This window comes from Aulonocara stuartgranti (genome assembly GCF_965226115.1).
Source record: "Aulonocara stuartgranti genome assembly, chromosome: 22".
Lineage (NCBI taxonomy): Eukaryota > Metazoa > Chordata > Actinopteri > Cichliformes > Cichlidae > Aulonocara > Aulonocara stuartgranti.
In genome coordinates, this window is record NC_138957.1 from 20,284,425 (window position 1) to 20,305,452 (window position 21,028).

A 21,028-nucleotide genomic window follows, 5' to 3' on the forward strand; every position below is an offset into this window, starting at 1 on the left:
TGAAGTCTGTACCTAACTTTATTCAGATAAAACACACAGCTCACTTTCTGCCTCGGAGTGAGCAAACACATTTCCAGCCCACTGGAGAAGCTCGTCTGGCAAAATAAATCAGAACAGTGGGAAAAAAAGCAGGTTCTTAAGACACATTCAGCACAAAAGCTTTCAAACACCCAGAAAACACACATTTGGTACCCAATGAAACAACAAATATGTTATAACATTCTTATTTTGCATTTTCTGAGAATAATAGGTTCATTGTATTACAGTATACTGAAATATACATATACAGCTGTTTTTGTGTTTAAACGGCCCACTAGTTTGTTTTAACCGATGACTACTGATCCCCGAAAAGCAAATTAGCACGTGAAGCAACAAACCGTGTGCTCCCGTTAGCTCCTAATCATGTCCAGAGGCTAAGCAGATTTTTTATTTTTATTTTTTTAAATCTAAAGACTGATTATTTCTAGCTAACCAACAACTACTGCCTGTGTTTTTGTGATAGGCAGCTTCAATTTGAAGAAACTAATGAAAGATGACGACTTGAAACACATTTGGCAAACTTTACAGCGACATGTCGGCGACTGTGCTCAAGAACAAATGTGGCGATATCACATCATTAGACCCACCTCACTGAAGGCACGTACAGTCTAGGAACACAAAAAGTACACCACAAAACACCATATAAACACACTACAGCTGTGAATTTTCACTTTACTGCATGATGGTCCAACAATTGATCTGCTCTGTGACAACCGCCCATCTTGGCGATACATTAAAAAGTGAAAAAATATATTAAATATTTCATCTGCAATAGAAATCCTTATGTTTGGTTTTTTTTAAAGTGTAACTGAGGTGTGTACCTAAAAAAAACATGAGATTTTTTACTTTTAAATGGATCGTGTGCACGTATATGAAGCAACAAGGTGACAGGTAACAGTACAAACATGAGACACAACACACAGAAGCAGAGACAGACTCTTATATGACACTTTGGAAAGTCTTATGACTTATCAACTGAAGTTTTTTAAGCTACCACTAGGAGGCGCCTGAACTTAAAAAGAGCCCTGAAGATGATGTCAAAGTTCCCACATGCAGCTGTGGTGGATGGAAAGCAGCATGACAGATTTGTGATCATAAATATACAGCAGGACCGCTCCTTAATTACTCTTTTTTTTTAAACCATTTTATATATCGTCTCCTTCAAAATGAAAAATGTATGTGCAAAAACCGTTTGCTCTTCTTTGAGGTCTCAAGTTCAAAAATCAAGATTTTTGGACTAAATTTTCTGCTAACATATACACTTAGTATAATTGTAATAATACACTGCATTTGTGCTCTTGCCTATAATAAACAGTCTGAGTAAAATCCTGCTCCTTCCTTCTTTATGGCACATGTGTGAGAGAAGAAGAGGAGGAGGAGGAGATCGAGTAGCGTGGTGTGCTCATCTCTGCACCGTCTCCATCCGTCTTTAATAGGTCCAGCGATCATCTCATCTCAGCCCCGATTGTCTGCCGCTCCCAGATTGCTTCATATTGTGTTCGTTCATCCTCCTTTATCTCCCCGTACAGTACTTTACTCTGAGTTTGTCTGTCCATCGATCATTCGATCTTCCCCGGGTCTATGTTGTCCAGATCAATATCTGGCGATGCCACGCAACACATGCACAGTTTCTGGGTGTATAGAGATATCGCATCTGTGTGAAGAGAGAAAAAGAAAAATCAGATGGCTGCTCAAGGGTTGCTAATTAGAAAAATTTGCCTTAAGTGTTACTTGTTTAAACTAGTCCAGTGTTAATAGTATAAAAAAGTAGCATTTCTAAACAGTAAGAGTTTTATAAATGTTGTACTATAGAAGCCTTTAGTGTAGGTGGGTTTTATGCTAAACTGAACTATGAAACACTAATTCCAATCCCTTTACAGAGAGCCATAGCAATTCCATACATTTCTATGGTAGCTATAGGAAATATGAGACTGGTATGCTACTTTAAAGAGTTGTGAGTAATAACCTAACACAGCCACATTCATTCACAGAGCTTTATACTATAGCTGTTGTCATATTACCACGTGCTAGCTTCAATCCTCTACCTTTGTACCTAGATTTAAGTTTCTTGGGGAAATTCTTCCTTTATAAACCAATTGGGAATTTGCAAGGAAGATAAAGGATGCATTTCCCCTCAAAGGGAATAAAAAGCTAGACTGACAGCTTGGCTAGCTTGTTCTAGCCTATGAAAATATGACACTGAGCTCTTGCTGATCTTTCTCAGAGCTAGACCACAAATGTTAAAGGATAAAGCAGTAATAGACAAGTGCTTTAATAAGAAGGCTATCAAATGTGAGTTTCAGAGTTCCCTCAAAGCAAACAAAACCTCTTCTATGATAGGCAGTGCAGTGTTTCTCTTACTGAGCATTTTTCCAAGGAAGGCTGGTCTGGAGCTGCGAGGCAGATGGACACAAATGTAGTAGATCGGTACCCCAGAAAGTGCCACACCAATCCCCACTAGAGAGTTGACAGTGTCGCTGTAGAGCGGCACCACCACCAGGAATAAGCTGCACAGGCAGTAGACTATTGGGAAGAACAAAGACAGCTACCGAGAGGGAGGAGGAGAAATGGACAAAACAAAAGGATCAGACTGACATGACTTTAAACATTGTCGCAACTCAAAACAAAAGAGGGTAAACAGTACAATACACTCACTGTTGATGGGTAAACGAAAAAAACTTCACAGACCATGAACAACACTTTACACACTATCTTTAATGTATCCATTTACATCTTGTGCTCATTGGTTTATTTGTCTGTTCACAATCTGATGGGGGCTGTGAGCTGGATGATGTGGTTGGGTGGCTGCACCAAGGTGCAGTCGAAGATTATAAGGTAAAAAACATTGGCTCACATTCAGAAACAAGACGTTCATACACACAATCTACACTCATCATCCTGCCTAATGCTTTATTTCTATTTTCATTTTTATCTCTGAGCTGACTGCACTAACACATCTGAGCTAAATTTTACACCTGTTTGTATTTCAAGCTCACTTTGGTTATTAAGAACATTGCATCATTTTTGGTACCTTAACGGGTCGGTGTCGATCAGGATCTTTGATGCGAAGGTAGATCTGGCTGGCTATCGACAGGCCGATGAATAACCAGTAGTTGAAACTGAAGTAGTTGATTAACCGGAAAACATCTGGCACAGTCAAGTACAACAGAGACATGCCACCCTGTGAGAAGACGACCAAAAACAGACACAAATATTACGTTCAAGAGAAATACATTCATGACAAAGATGAAGAACCACAAAGATTTACATTAAAATAAAAAAAACATATTGGGGATACTTGCATTGAAAAGTAGGGCAGGAATCGGGGTGAAACGTTTAATATGGATCATACAAAGCACATTAGGTAGGTGGCCTTCTCTGGAACCAACGAAAAACAACCTGCGAGAGAAAATGACATTTCAATAAGAACTAAAGTCACTGTGCTGCTGATTGATTAGTTGGCAATAGGACAAACAAAACAAAACAAAAAACCCATACATTTTGGGAAAAACAGAAATGGAGGCCACTAGATTTAGGAGTTTACCTCGAGGCTGCAATGATTGATGAGTTGAGGCCTCCGTAACAGGAAATCGCCACAGAAAGAGGAATCAGCCAACGAGCCCAGCCCAGCACCTCATCTGCAAATGTCTGAGGAAGCAGCCAAAGTGCTTGTAACTCCTTTTCACTTTAGTAAAAATGTGACTCATCAGTGCAGATGTGTGCCACTAATTAAAAGACACGAGAACTAATCCAACAAACTGGCTAATCTGCTTGCGGGAACCCCTGATGTTTCCTTTTCAAGGGCGGAAGAAAGTGTAAAACTCACACTGTTACAAATAATCAATGAGTACAAATACTGTCAACAAAAAAAACTACACAGATCACAGCAGTTTCACAGGACACTTTGTTAGAAAGGAGAGAAAGAAAAAGTTACCAGCTAGAAAGAGAAGAACAGCAGGAACTGAGAAAGATGTTATACTGTGATGCCACTTTAAAACCTCTGAGTGGATTTTCTTTGTTCATATTGTGACCTGAGCTGTTGCCAAAAGCTTGACTCGACAACGATGTGGCATCACTCATTTTAACCCACTCAAAACCCAAACATGCCTGAGGTGCATTATATTAGTGATATAATCAAGTTTAGGTTCAAACATCATCATGTTTTAATGTGGCGCTGAGTTGCAAAGTACAACCAGCGCACAATGAGATTCGACATCATTAATCTCCAAAACCTGACTAAAAATTTTGCTGCATCTCACAGTTTCATTACAACAGGGCAGAAAACCCCTGGCTTAATGACAGAACATTAGTAAACCATTAAAATAAAAAAAAAGAGATTAGCAAATACCACTGACAAGTACAAATCTTCCTTCTCCCTGCACTAATCACATCATGAGCTCTCCTCCTGTTCCTGTGTGGCGCGCTAACCTCTTTAGCTAAATGAGGTTCCTGTCATCTCGACTCCTACAGTCTTGCATGACCAAGAGGGAGTACCAAAGCCAGATGCGAGAGGCAGTGGCTGTTAGATGGACTCAGAGAGACGACAGTCAAACACAGGAGGGACAGATCACATCCTCCTACCTCTAAGAGGGTGAGCAGAGGCTGTAAATACTGGTATGTGATAGGGCTTGTATGCAGATATGTACACAAAGTGACTCTAGTACAGAGCTTTGGACTCACCACAGCAACAGCTTCACTGTTGAGCACTGTATCTGCGTCCATGACGACATAGTAAGCTATGTTGGTCAAGATATAGATCACTGTGACGATGGGCATTGAAATGGCAATGGACAAGGGGAGATTCCTGCAATGGAAAAATAGGAGGTGGCATCCATTAAGACTGTTAGATTTAAACTACTTAGCAATACAGCAGTGTGAAAACGTGTTTGCCCCCTTCCAGATTTCCTAGTGTTTTGCATATTTGTCACACTTACATGTTTGATGTTTAATATTAGACAAAGATAACCTGATGAAATACAAAATGCAGCTTTTAAATGACGATTTCATTGATTAAGGGACAAATGTTCAATCCAATCCAAACCTCTCTGGTCTCGTGTGAAAAAGTAATTGCCCATCTTGTTAAATTATGAATTAACTGTGATTAACTGCATTTTTTGGAAAGCTGAGTTCAGTTTCACTAAACACACTCAGGCCTGATTATTGGCAGACCTGTTGAATCAGGAAATCACTTAAATAGAACCTGTCTGGCAAGGGCTAATTATGCCACAGCACGCTAGGTCTAAAGAAACGCCTGACAAACAAACATTGACATCCGTCAGTCTGGAAAGGTTACAAAGCCATTTCTAACGCTTTGGGACTCCAATGAACCACATTGAGAGTCATTATACACAAATGTAGAAAACCTGGAACAGTGGAGAACTTTCACCACTGGGAGTAATCGGTAGGGGTGGGCAAATATGCTCGATGTTTCCACGTACGACGGATAAAATGGTTTTATCACAACCATCGAGTAAGAACTGCAATGGAAATATTAAGCTGTCTGCATGCAATTCACTGTGAGTTTGTTTTTCTCCCACACACTGTGAATGCATCATTAATAACCCCCTCCCAGATTTTCTACCTGGCGCACTGCCCTTAGCATGTGTGTTTATAAACTACCAGATAGGGAAAGATATGAGGACAGTGGGAGTTTCAGATGAGTGAAGGAATGAGACTTTCTGTGTTTTTTGTTTTTGGAGGCTATTTAAACATATCGCGATGTGTATCGTGATACAGCCAAAACAAATTTTGTGACATTTAGATATTCCTGCTGACGACTCATCCGGGATTTCACAAAAGAATGATGAGTGGGCCAAAATTCCTCCACAGCGCTGTGAAAGACTCACTGCCAGTTATCGCAAACGCTTAATTTAGGACTGCAGCTATCGATTATTTTAGTAATCAAGTAATCGCTCAGTTATTCCATCAATCAATCAAGAAATTAGATAAGAAATATTTTTTCTCTTATTATTGAGCAATAACAAATATACACAGGTTTTTTTCAAAATGAACTGTTGATTGCAACTTTTCAATCTGAAAAATGTTATGAAAGCCTCGAAATTAATCTGGTCTTGTCACGGTCCTGGGTCGGTGTCCCAGTGTTTTGAGTTTCTTGTGTCTCTGAGTTTTTGTATTATGCTCTTAGTTCTTTGTTGCCCCAGTTTATTCTATAGTCTAGCGTCTTAGTTTGGCTTTCTTGTATTCTGTTTAGTTTCTTATATAAAGCAATATAATCAGCATATAAACATTTAAGATGATAAATTTAAACCTCAACACTAGTGAGTTTGCGTTTGGGTCCAATTCCTGCCTGCACACAGCCGAAACATGAGAGGTCTAGTACACCCCATGCCCCTCTTTAGATTCACCCCTGCTTCAAGCATCAATAGGATGGCTGCTCTTAGTTAAATTATACAGCTTGCTGTATAATTTAAACATGGTATCAGATTAACAATTAACAATTCACCTGTATATCTTAATACAACTTCTTGAGGCTTACTGCAGATTCTCCACTGTGTAAAGCAAACAGTGTCAGAGTTTGTCATTACTTTTTCCCAGTAATGGTTTTATTGGCGATTGCAGGAACAGCGCTGCTGTTTTGGTTGCTAGAAACACATCTTCTTTCACTTAACCAGAGCTCACGTCTTGCTAATGGCTTCGTTTGCTCTTCACAGTGTGCAAACAGACTCCAGCTCCTCGTTAAACTGTGCCAGCATCAACATGACTGCTGCTGTTGTGTTACCAATGTTTGCGGGCTGTGTGGACTCAATGTTGTCAGCTTTTTTATTCACATGCTGCTCCTAAATTTGTTTGCATTGCAGGTGTGATTTTAGTCACAAATGTGGATGAAGTGCTCCCACTTCCACGACGACAGCACTGAAGCAAAGAATTTGTGTCGAGAATTTTTTTATAATCGAATTACTCGAATCATCGCAGCCCTAGCTTGCAGTTGTTGCTGCTAAAGGTGGTCCAAGCTGTTATTAGGTTCAGGGGACAATCACTTCTTCACACAGGCCCATGTAGGTTTGGATTTTTTCCCCACTTAATAATAAACACCTTCATTTAGAAACTGCATTTTGTGTTTACTTGTGTTATCTTTGTCTAATATTTAAATTTATTTGATGATCTAAAATGTGTGAAAAACATACAAAAAAAGAGTGCACAGAAATTCAAATGCCTTGTATTTCTGTGTGAAGCACTTTGTGATCTTGGTCTTAAAAGGTGCTATATAAATAAAATGTAACTTTACTTACTTCACAAACACTTTTTTCACACCACTTTATGTATACAAATCGAAAGCACAACCAGGAATAAAGGATTTTAATGATTACTGTAAAACGAGCATTATAAATACAAGATTGCGTACCTCTCTGGGTCCTTGATCTCCTCTGTAATGAAGTTGAGCGTATCCCAGCCAGAGTAAGAGTAGAGTGCTGAATAAAGGGCCAGGGCCATATCACCAGGATTCAGGTTGGAGTCTTTGAAAGAATCCTCAAAGTTCTGGTTAAAACCTACAACAACACAAGGTATACATTATAAATATATCCCATTTTTTTATTTTCATAATAAAGAAATATATTATTCAAATTGTATGGTGTTTTTTTTTTTTTTACTTTTCTCACTTAAGGGAGAGAGGAACAGTTCATTTAGCCACACAACACCCTAACCATGCCCACAGTTTAACTTTTAAATGACTTTGATAAATGTATTTTAACAGATTTCATCCAGCTGTATTTGTAATTACTATTATTGTTATCATCAATATTATATAAGCACCATGTTTTGAGCTTTAGAACATATGTTGTCTAAGGACCAATTGGTAGCCTTAATAGTTGTTTTCTAAATAGAGACTATTCAGGGATCCTACCTTGTCCCAGCCTAACCAGTCCGGCAATGATGATGACAATTAGAGCAATGACCTTTGCAAAAGTAGAGATGACCTGAAGAATGGCACCCCACTTCACTTTCATGCAGTTCACAAATGTGAGCACACCTGATGGAAAGAAAGAAGCAGTATAAAACTACAAAAGTAGTAGAAAACTACAGCTCTAGAAAAGCTTGCAGCTAGAGAATGTAGCTAAAGGGTACAAGTCACTCCTCCTCATATAGAACTGACACGGCACCACCCAAATACCACCGGGTTCATTCAGACCCTGTGAGGAACACCCCTGTAAAAAATGAATCTCACAGCGTGCTTCTATTAATTCCATCACCTGTCCCATCATCTGCTCTATCACTCGATGTTCAAGTCAAACCACATGCATAAGAAGCCCATTTCAAATGACACATTTCATATGGGCGCCATGCAAGTTATTCCAAATGCAGCATGCGTGTTCCAGTAGTGCTGCAGCCAATAGACCATTTTAAACACCTTTCTCCTGAATTTACACGTGGAAATCCATTTTAGCTGTTTTGCGTGAAAGATTCAACTGTCTGCAACTGATCCTCCTGCTTGCACAGGAGACAAAGATGCATTTAAGACTTCCTCCTAATTAAGACTCTCACTGTATGCACTGCAATTTACAGGGGCGTGATGTAAAACAGTACAATCTAATACAGTAAACAACTGTATATGAACTTTCCATTGCTTTGGTTTATAAAAAAAACCAAACAAACAAACAAAACTAATTTTTGTGTGTTACAATGCTCTATTGCCAGCTCTTTAACTGAGCTGTCTACAGAAATTAGCACAGAGGTACAGAAACAGATGGGATGTGGTGATGTGCAATTTTTCACCTGCTTTATCAGCACACTATTTTTGCTGGGGTTGAAGAAATCTCTCCCTAATTATGTCCAAAAAGATTTAAACCAACACTGCATGGATACAAGCTTAAAACTACATAACACACTTACACCTTTACAACATCCATGCAAACATAAATAGCAGGTAAAATAAATGATGTGAGTGATTAATAGCGAAAGAGGCTTACATATGATGACAGCAGCAATAAGACGGACGGCATCGTAGGGGGCTAAACAGGTGGGGTAGAAAGGCTGGACCAGGTAATTGGAGAAGGTCAGGGCTATCACAGCTTGACAAGCCGGCTCTACAATCATCAAGGATGTCCACAGTCTACAGAGACATTTTTTTCATCTTAATTATCGCTTCACGTAACGCTTACAGTAGGCAGGTTTAGTTTATTTACACTGAGTAATGTCAACCTTTGTTTCCGTCTACCATTTAATCCCAGTACAGCACATGCCTGAGTAGTTTATTGTGTTAGTAGAAGGGCTCAGCAGTGCACTGCTGAAACAACATACCGAATAAAAGCCAAGAAACCACCAAAGGCTTCAAGGATATAGGCATAGGAGGCACCAGATTTACGGATGGTGGTACCAAGCTCAGCATAGCATAACGCTCCAAACACAGAGAATACCCCTCCGATGGCCCACACGACCAGGGACATCCCAAATGAGCCAGTGTACATAAGGACTCCCTGCAGGGTAACACAGGAGAGGAGATATTAAATACACACACACACACACACACACACACACACACACAGAAGGCAGTGAACCAGCTGTCATTTGAACAAATGTGCCTAGTGATCTAAGATCTAATGTAAATATAGAAGACTGCTCAACCCTAAACTGGACAGCTGTAATACACGTCATCAACAAAAACTGAAGTCCTTCAATTTCAGATTTCTTTAGTAATTAAGGTGCATTTTACAAAGAAAGCATTTAGATTTTACTGCTCTGCAATGTTTAAACCACAATAAAAACTCAACCACCCACCCCCCAAAAAAGGGAGAGACCTACCTTAGGCGAGACAAAGATGCCCGAGCCGATCATGTTTCCCACAATGAGACAGACACCATGAAGGAGGGAAATCTCCTGCTTCAGCCGCATGCCACTACCCTGAGACGCCGTGTCTACATCAGCAACCATTTTGAGGAATTTACAGCCTTTGGCCTCAGCTCAGATGAGATTGACAAGGAAATGATGGGAATGACAAAGTAGTCAAAGACTAGAACAAATAAGAGGTAGAAAAACTGAACAAAGAGGTGCGGGCCTATCACACGAGAAAGGAGGGATTGAGGTGTTGAGTGTCACTGAATGGCTCGAGCTATTGCATGTCTCTAACACTCATTGAAGTCCAAGAGGTGCTTCTCTCGGACAATCTGTAAAAGAAACAAGCACACACTGTCTCACAGAAGGGAATTTATTATAATAGTAAACAGTTTTGCTGAGCAGATATGAGTTAAGTGATCCCAGTTCAGTATGTCATCATACACACATCTCTGTTATCTTCCATAAATGAATGCCTTTCTTTATATATGAAGTGCTTTGGGTTCAAATAGCACTGTGAGTGAAATGTTTCCCACACTGCTCTTTCCCATAGATATTACACATTAACTAGAGGTGGGAGTAGGGCTGGGCTATATCATACCGTTCACAGTAATACCGGTGTAATGTTGGGCAACGATAAGAAAATGAAATATCGCGATAGAATGTGGGTAAAACGCGCATGCGCAGTGCCTTTGTTTACATACGCACATGGCGGCGTATCTGTCAAATGTTTCAGTACGACTTTGCTTAGCTACGAACCCGCACTGCTTGATGGATTGTCGGAGCTTTACGGTTATCGTAGGCAGGAGCCTCACGAAGTGATACGTACAGTGCTTCATCATAATATTACCGTATTGTGTGTGTATAACCTCTTTTTAAGTTTTGTGGATATTATACATGGTTATGCTGAGGATATGTCGGCCAATTTCCACTGGAAATGCCTTTTGGTTAAACTGTCAGCAAGGATTTGCATTTGCACTTAATTTTTTATATAACTTTAATGCACATAAAAAACAGCTGCTTGTTTAAGTGAAAATACATTGATGTTTGTTTGTTTTTTGCACTAATAAAGTTGTGGAGTTGTAAAGTATTTTGTCTAGTGTCAATTATATCGTCAGTTATATTGTTATCGCAAATTTTCAAATGTATATCGTGATAAATATTTTTGGTCATATCGTTGGGAGTCACCTGACACCCAACAATACAATATTATCATAATGAAATGAGATGGTCAAGAAGACCAACACTGTCAAGAAAACCTGCTAGAAATGTTTCCATCAGAGGGAGTCAGTCTACTACTAGCCTGATATCAGTATGCAAATGAATGGGGTCAAGTTGGCAAGTGACCTGTGCAATCACCTTGTGATCAAAAGACTTGGTGAGTCTGAAACACTGCCAACCAACCTGTGGGCGTGGGCGACCGTTTAGTCACCATTGCAGAATGTGAAAATAAATTCAACACAATCACCAGGAAACAAGCAACTTTTAGTAGATTTCAAAGTGCTTTAACTCAATTCAAACGTGTACTGTAGAAAGAGGGAATTTATGACTTTTCTGTGCTTGCTGGAAGGTAGCATGACAAGAGCAACGACTGCAGTGAGTCCAGACATGCTTGCAGAAGTATAGGACAAGTATGACTATCAAATTGACATATGGACACTGAGCACTAGGGCTGCACGATGTTGCATAAAATGAGAATCACGGTTTTTTGGCTTAGAATTGAGATCACGATTCTCTCACGATTTTCTTTTCCAGTATATAAATATTTATTGCACTTATTAACTGCACATCAACTTCGTAACAGTTGAGACTGAACATAAAAACAATAAATAAACATAAAAACAACAAATGTCTCACGTTTTGTTGTTGCCGCAAAATGTTGTACTGCTTGAAATTCCGTCTCCACCGTTGCTCGGCGCTGCGTGTATAGAGCAGGTAGTGCAACAATAGAAAAATAGTTGCGGGACGGCACTGTGTAGCGTTTGTCTAGGGTGTTGATCATTTTCCTAAATCCCTCATTTTGCACAGTGTTGATGGGAGCCATATCTTTGGTCAGGTGATAAGTGATAGCCTCCGTAATTTCTTTGTGCCTGTGGGAGTTCGACGGGTATAGGGAAGCGCTGTATAAGGTTCCCGTTATTGATGTTTGGGTGGTTGACCGGGACGGATGTTCTCTTGTCACTTTCTCATCATCCCTGACGTGCTCTCCGTTGTTTTTTCCCTGCTAATTTTAGCATCACACGGCACAGCTTCTGTATCACGTGGTATAAGGCTCCGCCCTTGTCATTTGTTGAGCAGGAAGAGTGAGCGCTTGTTTTCATGCAGATTACGTCCCGGATCAAAATGCGGTACAATCGTCGTTGCCTTTTTTTTTTTTTTTTAAATCGTTGTCATTTGGAAATGAGATCGCACATAAGTATGAATCGAGATCGCGATTTTCTAACGATTAATCGTGCAGCCCTACTGAGCACTTTGTAACTGTTGCTATAAAACTTCATATTTAGCCATGTATTTTAAAATCTCGCATCTAGAACTATGTAACTTCTAGCCTTTTGAAATCGGATGATTCTTTTTGAAATACTCTGTATAATAAGAATGATAATAAGAATGTCATATATTTGATTAGCTGCATTTATAATTCCTATCTCTCTGCTCGTCAGTGCATCCAAGAACATTTCCAAATCAGGGACAAACAACCAACCAACAGCCAGGCTGTGATAACTACATCTTGTATGCGCTGGCTTAAAGATTTATATTTCCCTGTTGCAATATTACATCTAGCTTGCTCGCCTTCAGCAGTCAGTCACATTCTGGTCAGTACTGTTTAACAAATGGCTCCATGGTGTATCGTTTTAAACCTTTGTCTAACAAGTGAAAGAGTCCTGGTTTGATCCCAGGAGGAGACAAATCCCTTTGGGGCTGTTGCCAGTGGAACAACCCTCAAATCAACCATGAATAAGGAAACAACAACAGCAGCTTATTTCACAGGCATCCAGCTCCCCGAACTAGTAAATCTTGAATAACCAGCTGTCAGCCACGGGTCCTTTCATTCCCACGCGACTTTGGTTTTTAACCTGCAGGGTCGGACGACACGGTGCAATCAAAATGGAGCAAGTTCCACTTTTATTGCACCTCATTTACCCATTATCTGTTTTCTTATATCATCTGATAGCGCTGGCTTCATAATTCATCACTGAATGTGAGCAAAGTTTAACTTAATTTGCATATTTTAGATTCTAACTTCCCATACAGGAAAGCAGTGCCTCGCTCACTCTCTCCTCTCATCAGTGTGTATTCACAGAGAAAAAGAGATCTAACCTTACATAATCCTGCCGCTTTGTCTGTAGCACACCGTGTGCTTCATAAGCAGGTGCTATGTTACTAAAAAGTGAAGCAAACTACTCATCCCGCCTCCTTCAGCCTGGATCAGTTCATGGGAAGAGGCACTCAAAGCAAGCGTTGGACTGAAACACTGAGCCAAATCAAATTTCACCTTTACTAACTAAACACATCTTTCTTGGAAGCACATGCACAAATACATTAAAGCACTATGAAGAGCTCCATGAGTTGGATCCCCAGGAAGAAACAACACTCATATTACACTGTAGATATATAACATGGAAGAAAACTTTAAATATGTTCACTGAGGGTATCCAATGGTGTAACAACTGAAAAAAAATAGGTTTCGATGTGTTTCGAAACTGAACCACAGAAACAATGCACATTAAATCTTTGTGGCTCCCAACATCATCACCATCCCAATGTTTTTATGTGTCTAATATAGAAGACAGACGTTTGATGCCCTTCCAATTAAAATGACATTCTGATTGGAAGCGTGCTGTACTCTCAGCCATCAGCTTTTGGTGCAACTTTACCTTAATCTTTCAGTCAAAAAAAAGTAGATAAAAAGATTAATTTAAGCAATGTGTTTATTAAATTTGTGTAATTGTTGACAACTCCTTGGATTTTGAATCAGCTCTGTAGGTCTATATTCCCCTTTTAAATCATGTCTGAGGTATTTCATGGTTTTTGTCAAGTCCACTGTGAACTTTTTTTTTTCCATTTTAATCTTGTTGTTTGTTTATATTGCCAGCTATTGCTGTTCCAGTGAGAGTGTGAAGTGGTTAGAATGAGATATGCACCCCCAAGTCTGAGGCCATGGTCCTCAGCTGGAAAAGTGTGGAATGCCCACTCCGCGTCAGGGGCGAGTTACTCCACAAAGTTGAAGAGGTTAAGTATCTAGTGGTCTTGTTCGCGAGTGAGAGGAGAGGGAGATCAACAGACGGAATAGTGCTGCGGCTGCAGTGATGCGGAAACTGTACCGATCTGTCAAGGTAAGGAGCGAGCTGAGTGTAAAAGCAAAGCTCTTGATTTACCAGTTGAGCTATGTCTCTACTTATACTCATGGGCTTTGGGTAGTGACTGAAAGAAAGGGATCCTAGACATAAGCAGCGGAAATGAGGTTTCTCTGATGGGTAGCTGGCCTCTCCCTTAGAGATAGAGTGAGGAATTCGGCCATCTGGGATAGGCTCAGAGTAGAGCCACTGCTCCTCCGCATCAAAAGGAGCCAGATGAGGTGGTTTGGACATCTAACAAGGATGCCTCCTGGGTGAGGTGTTCTGGGCATGATCCATCAGAAGGAGGCCCTGGGGCAGAAACAGGACACACTGAATAGATTATATCTCTTGCTTGGCCTGGGAACGCCTCTGTGTTCACCCAGTGAAGCTTAAGGAGATGACTGGGGAGAGGGAGTTCTAGGATTTTGGATGGACTTTATGGATGGATGGGTGTTCCTATGTGCAGATTTTCCATCTTTTGAAACCTCAAATGTTAATACTACCATAACTTGAAACCACTTTGGGTCAACTATAATAACAGCAGCAACCTTACATAATTTGACAAAGCTAAATCTCCTGAATATCCCTTTTTTTGTTCATCTTAAATAGAGCAGGGCGATATGGCCAAAAATATTTATCACAATATATATTTGAAAATTTGCGGTAACGATATAACCGACGATATAATTGATGCGAGACAAAATACAACTCCACAACATTACTAGCGCAAAAAGACAACCTTCCATTTATTTTCACTTAAACAAGAAGCTGGTTTTTATGTACATTAAAGCTTTATAAAAATGTAACAGTGCAAATGCAAATTCCTTGCTGAAAGTTTAACCAAAAGGCATTTCCAGTAGAAATGGGCTGACATATCCTGAGCATAACCATGTATAATATCCACTGAAGTTAAAAAGAGGTGCTTTGCAACATTAAACTGCAGTGTGCAGTACGTATTTTTCGGACCATAAGGTGCACGGGATTATAAGGCACATTAAGCGAAACAAAGCAGTCAGATAAATCAAACTTTATTAAACTCATTCTTCTTGCTTCCTCCACTTCTGTACCATTGATTCATTAATGTTGAATTCTCTGGCAGCTGCTCTATTCCCATGTTGTTGCAGTATATTAATGACTAACCTCGTATTGTGGATGGATTATCTCAGTTGTTCTCCTGACTGAAGTTTGGTCCGTTTACAGCATCCTGCCATGCGATTGCATTTGTCTCTAACCATGAAGAACCTTCATGTTAACTTTTATAAGTGGAAAAGTGTTAGTGTTCGTCCTCCAGCTTCACTGTTTATGTTATGCTAACATACAGTGGGGCAAAAAAGTATTTAGTCAGCCACCGATTGTGCATGTTCCCCCACCTAAAATGATGACAGAGGTCAGTAATTTGCACCAGAGGTACACATCAACTGTGAGAGACAGAATGTGAAAAAAAATCCATGAATTCACATTGTAGGATTTGTAAAGAATTTATTCGTAAATCAGGGTGGAAAATAAGTATTTGGTCAATAACAAAAATACAACTCAATACTTTGTAACATAACCTTTGTTGGCAATAACAGAGGTCAAACGTTTACTATAGGTCTTTACCAGGTTTGTACACACAGTAGCTGGTATTTTGGCCCATTCCTCCATGCAGATCTTCTCGAGAGCAGTGATGTTTTGGGGCTGTCGCCGAGCAACACGGACTTTCAACTCCCGCCACAGATTTTCTATGGGGTTGAGGTCTGGAGACTGGCTAGGCCACTCCAGGACTTTCAAATGCTTCTTACGGAGCCACTCCTTTGTTGCCCGGGCGGTGTGTTTTGGATCATTGTCATGTTGGAAGACCCAGCCTCGTTTCATCTTCAAAGTTCTCACTGATGGAAGGAGGTTTTGGCTCAAAATCTCACGATACATGGCCCCATTCATTCTGTCCTTAACACGGATCAGTCGTCCTGTCCCCTTGGCAGAAAAACAGCCCCATAGCATGATGTTTCCACCCCCATGCTTCACAGTAGGTATGGTGTTCTTGGGATGCAACTCAGTATTCTTCTTCCTCCAAACACGACGAGTTGAGTTTATACCAAAAAGTTCTACTTTGGTTTCATCTGACCACATGACATTCTCCCAATCCTCTGCTGTATCATCCATGTGCTCTCTGGCAAACTTCAGACGGGCCTGGACATGCACTGGCTTCAGCAGCGGAACACGTCTGGCACTGCGGGATTTGATTCCCTGCCGTTGTAGTGTGTTACTGATGGTGACCTTTGTTACTTTGGTCCCAGCTCTCTGCAGGTCATTCACCAGGTCCCCCCGTGTGGTTCTGGGATCTTTGCTCACCGTTCTCATGATCATTTTGACCCCACGGGATGAGATCTTGCGTGGAGCCCCAGATCGAGGGAGATTATCAGTGGTCTTGTATGTCTTCCATTTTCTGATGATTGCTCCCACAGTTGATTTTTTCACACCAAGCTGCTTGCCTATTGTAGATTCACTCTTCCCAGTCTGGTGCAGGTCTACAATACTTTTCCTGGTGTCCTTCGAAAGCTCTTTGGTCTTGGCCATGGCGGAGTTTGGAGTCTGACTGTTTGAGGCTGTGGACAGGTGTCTTTTATACAGATGATGAGTTCAAACAGGTGCCATTCATACAGGTAACGAGTGGGGGACAGAAAAGCTTCTTACAGAAGACGTTACAGGTCTGTGAGAGCCAGAGATTTTCCTTGTTTGAGGTGACCAAATACTTATTTGCCACCCTGATTTACGGATAAATTCTTTACAAATCCTACCATGTGAATTCATGGATTTTTTTTCCACATTCTGTCTCTCACAGTTGAAGTGTACCTCTGGTGCAAATTACTGACCTCTGTCATCATTTTAAGTGGGGGAACTTGCACAATCAGTGGCTGACTAAATACTTTTTTTCCCCACTGTAGCTGTGTCGCTAGCGATCACGTAGCACATCATTATATACCAGCTAGCCCAACTTCAGTAACCCTGCAAACGTCGCTGCTGTTTAGTTTCCTGTCTTCATTTATGTTGGAAGTGATAGCAGAGCTGTACGTTTGATTTTTTTCAGAAATCTCTCAGTCAGAACATGCAATATCATGCTTAGGTAACTAGCGAAACTAGCGAGCTAACTTCCGCTAGCTTCCTGCTAACTTCTAACTCCGTTAAATGTAATAACTTTTGTTTTCATGGATGCCTGGAAGTTAAACTTTATAGTTACACCTGGTAAAGCAGCAATGCTGATCGTTTTATTAAAGATGAAAGAATTTAGACAGTTTTTAACTCTAAGTGATGCTGCAGTGTTGTTTGACCTGAAGAATACGGAGTTCAGGACCCAGATTACTCCCAGATTTAAGAGCATCTTAGTCCGACAAATACGACAATAACGACGGCCGCTTGCATGTTCTGCAAAAAAATGTGCTTTGTTGTGTATCTGATGGACAAACACCAAACCAGTTCCACATCACGGAAGTTGCACCATTTTTACAAACCAATTCTGGTTCATCTGTTTCACTCAACAATCGGCCATGTGCGTATGAAAACAAAGGCACTGCGCATGCGCGTTTTACTCCCATTCTATCGCGATATTTCATTTTCCTATCGTTGCCTAACATTATACCGGTATTACCGTGAACGGTATAATATGGCCCAGCCCTAATCTTAAATTTACTCAATTTAATAACAAACATTTCATTGCTTTTCTCTATTGGATGCAGTGTTTTTGGTGAAACCAACAAGCAACGTTGAGCATTGCTCATTAGTAAAGTTGATTACTGCCTAAAATGATAAGTCTGAAATCATCTGAAAGTAAGGAGCAATCATCTTTTCAGAAAATAATTTTTTTGGATGTCACAACTGGACCTTCTGGTCTGAGGAGGTCTGGCGCCATGTGTCCCGTTATTGGTCCAATGAAATTATGCTAGCATCTGTTCGTTAAGGTAATGCAGATGCTCCCCCCCCCATACCATAGCCTCAAAACCCATCTCTAGGGGAAATGGTTATGCTCACCAAAATAACATTTTCTGTGAATTTATCCCATGTTCATAAGAACAACAGAATAGTAACTCGATTAAACTATCAGTGTCAAGAACAAGACCGTGTAGAAGAAACCTGATGTACAAGTCAACCTCCATATGGAGTTACTGTGAGTGTAATGTATGAATCAAAATGCACAAAATGATTACGTAGGCCTCATAACAGCAAAGACACACAATGCCTGACACTGACACCTTACTGCTTTTAAAGTCTGGATATCGCTTTACTGAAATGTTCATTCCTTAGACATCTAGTAGGAAATATAAAACCATCAGCATGAATGCCTTGTGCCATGTTTAAAATCCATTTTGAACACTATTCTAGACCTTTCTGCAACTCATAAATATCGCCAATAAGTTTAACATAGCAAAGTGTTCATTCTTTATGTGTTCCCATCTCTTTCCCTTCATACTCAAGTGAAGCTGCACTTACTCAACTTTAGTTTTTTAACTGTACAAAGTGAATACATTTACCCCACTTACACTTTAAGATAATTCTGATAACATAGAAAACACTCCACTGCACACTCATCTCTGAACTCAAAACAAGAATCTGATCCTCTTTCTGTTATTAAGTCTTTATACTTCAGGGGGGAATCTATGTTGTAGCTATAGCAAAGCCCCTACAAAAACCGACCAACATAACATGCAGCATAACTTAACATGCGCCTCTCCGAAAATGTAACTACATGATAACAATAACTGGCTCTATATAGGGGTTAATAATCATAGTATCAATATAAGGACTCACAAATATTATTCATTCTTATTCACAAATCCTGGGAGCAGATTGCTGAAACTATTGGAATGGAGGTGAGTGAATGTGTTCACATTGAGAGGAAACTGGGTGGACACAGAAGACCCGCCTAAATAAGGGCCAAAGCTGTTGTCCGTTTTCTGAGACATCTACTAAATGATGCTCAGGATGTTGCAAGAGTCTGTTTTGTGGTCAGGCAGGTCTGACGTTAGGTAGCAATGTGAGTGTGGAGTTGGACTCTAACAGAGGTTTGGGAAATAACGATGCTGCCCAAGTTATTGTCGGTATCGCAGAACTGGCTATTATGCAATAATGCTTACGCTGTGTGGACCGTGCAGCATGTATTTTTTTTTTAGTTTGCTGATTGTTAAAGGTTTTATACTCAGCATCTGCTCTGTGCATAGTGAACACCACGTCGGATTTTAATAATAGCACTTGAGGCACGTCGGGCTCGTTAAACGCATGTTTAAACTGTTGGAGGAGTTTTTGTCGCTGATTTTACGCTGCATTCATTTATTGAATCCTGACGCAAACTTGCTAGCGACTTACATTTCCTTTCACTCTCGACTCCGTCATTTTCCGCATGTTAAGTGAGAAAGGGCGAATGCAAATTTCAGACCTAGCTTTTAAAGGAAGTACAACTTCCACTAGTACTCCCAACTCAGTTTAAAAGTAGTGGTGATTGTAAACCCTTCTAGCCTATGATCCAGATAACTTCCCGCTATTAAAAAAGGCCGGCAGAGAAGATTAGACCGACTTCTTTGCCTTTTGTGTCATTACGACTCCGAGCAGTGTAGCTCTGCGCGCTTCCGCACGGGGCATCCACCATTCTGTAAGGCACACAAAAAGCAATGTAGTCACTAATTAGTGGTTCATCTCCGATATTAGCCATAGGCGGGAAAGTTCAACACGCAATTGTTTAGTTTCAGCCACCAAATTATACCACATCAACCGCAAAACGCGCTCGCGCCCTGTTAACACGCAAAGGCAACGGTTTTTGTTACCAATGATTAGGAATGATAGCTCTGTTAGCCCCGGCCCGACACACACTCAGTGAAAGAGGAGAGGGGTGAAAAGCGCGTCTTGTCTCGCCTACTTTAAATCTCCAGCTCACACTGTTATGTAAACGAAACACTCAGTCACCATGTAAGAAGAGTCCGCATTAAACTAGTTGCCGGGCGGCTCCACGTGTGCCAACAGAGCTAATGACGACGAACACGTATGATGCTGCAGATGTACATGCTAGCATTAGTGTGCGCGTGAAAGACACGTAGCGACGGTTAACTTCGACTGAAACGACTCCTGTCCGCGTGCCCACCTAGTCTCTACATCTACAAAGGTAGTGAAACCTCTACTGTGAAGTCAGGCAATTTACCTTTTAGCTGAAGCGAGCGGTGACTCAAGGACCGTCCTTGGGATTTCCAGTCACCAACTTGTGCCGCTCCACATTTTAGGCAAGCAACATCTGTAGCTGGCTCCTCCTAGCCAACCTCCCACCATACGTGACCCTATACGTTCAAAAGCAGAAGCCTTTCTGTGAACAGCAGAGAACATTGCATAAGATACTTTAATAAATAACAGAGGAAATAAAGTTCATCGCGTGTCGCTTCTCACCCTATTGTTAGCATTTCGGGTGAGCGATGATTTGATCTGTTTGAAGAGTAGACAGTAAGACAGTTGAAGCTCTGTCAAGCAATGAAAATGGATTTTTTTTTCTTTAGATCTGGAGACTGTGGGTGGGTACACTGTAGTCATAAAAGATGGACCAGTAATCATATAGACTGTAGTTTTTTATGTAACGTTTAGTTGATTTTAAAGGGCTCAAAGTGTGCCAGGAAAATACTCCCCACACAGGGGCGGATCTAGAAGGGTGGCATGTGCCACCCTAAAATGATCACTTGCCATCTTGGTTTTGAATATGACAATGTTGTTTATTAAAAAAAGATAGCATTAACACTTTGAGCCTAGCTACAGTTAACCCTGAATATAAATTCTAAAACTGAATATATTGCATAATGTTACCCCCCACCACCACCACCAATATTAACAAATGGTTCAGCCCATAGCACAGAAAA

The 21,028-nt window shown here is 40.5% G+C and overlaps 1 protein-coding gene across 2 annotated transcripts; it reads right to left on the reverse strand.

Annotated features, from left to right (window-relative positions):
- LOC309699371 (Y+L amino acid transporter 2) lies at positions 1 to 20,686 on the reverse strand. Of its 2 annotated transcripts, none has more exons than XM_082522373.1 (13): positions 20,568 to 20,686; positions 20,329 to 20,461; positions 9,799 to 10,160; positions 9,298 to 9,473; positions 8,967 to 9,109; positions 7,904 to 8,029; positions 7,403 to 7,547; positions 4,720 to 4,843; positions 3,584 to 3,687; positions 3,342 to 3,438; positions 3,071 to 3,220; positions 2,401 to 2,584; positions 1 to 1,693 (listed from the first exon to the last, which is right to left on the reverse strand). In XM_082522373.1, exons 3-13 carry the CDS (start codon positions 9,925 to 9,927, stop codon positions 1,599 to 1,601), a joined length of 1,473 nt encoding a protein of 490 aa, XP_082378499.1. In that variant the 5' UTR covers positions 9,928 to 10,160; positions 20,329 to 20,461; positions 20,568 to 20,686; the 3' UTR covers positions 1 to 1,598. The 2 variants fall into 2 exon arrangements, with proteins under 2 accessions (XP_082378499.1, XP_082378498.1); XM_082522372.1 differs by having other exon boundaries at positions 20,329 to 20,487.
- Positions 20,687 to 21,028: the final 342 nt, after the last annotated feature.

Bases quoted from the DNA above. Each gene is read 5' to 3' on its own strand.
- LOC309699371 (XM_082522373.1), bottom strand. From the start codon at position 9,927: ATGGTTGCTGATGTAGACACGGCGTCTCAGGGTAGTGGCATGCGGCTG. The intron at 9,474-9,798 runs GTAGGTCTCTCC...GTTACCCTGCAG, and splicing joins GCATCTTTGTCTCGCCTAAG to GGAGTCCTTATGTACACTGG. The intron at 4,844-7,402 runs GTACGCAATCTT...TTTCCATTGCAG, and splicing joins GAGATCAAGGACCCAGAGAG to GAATCTCCCCTTGTCCATTG.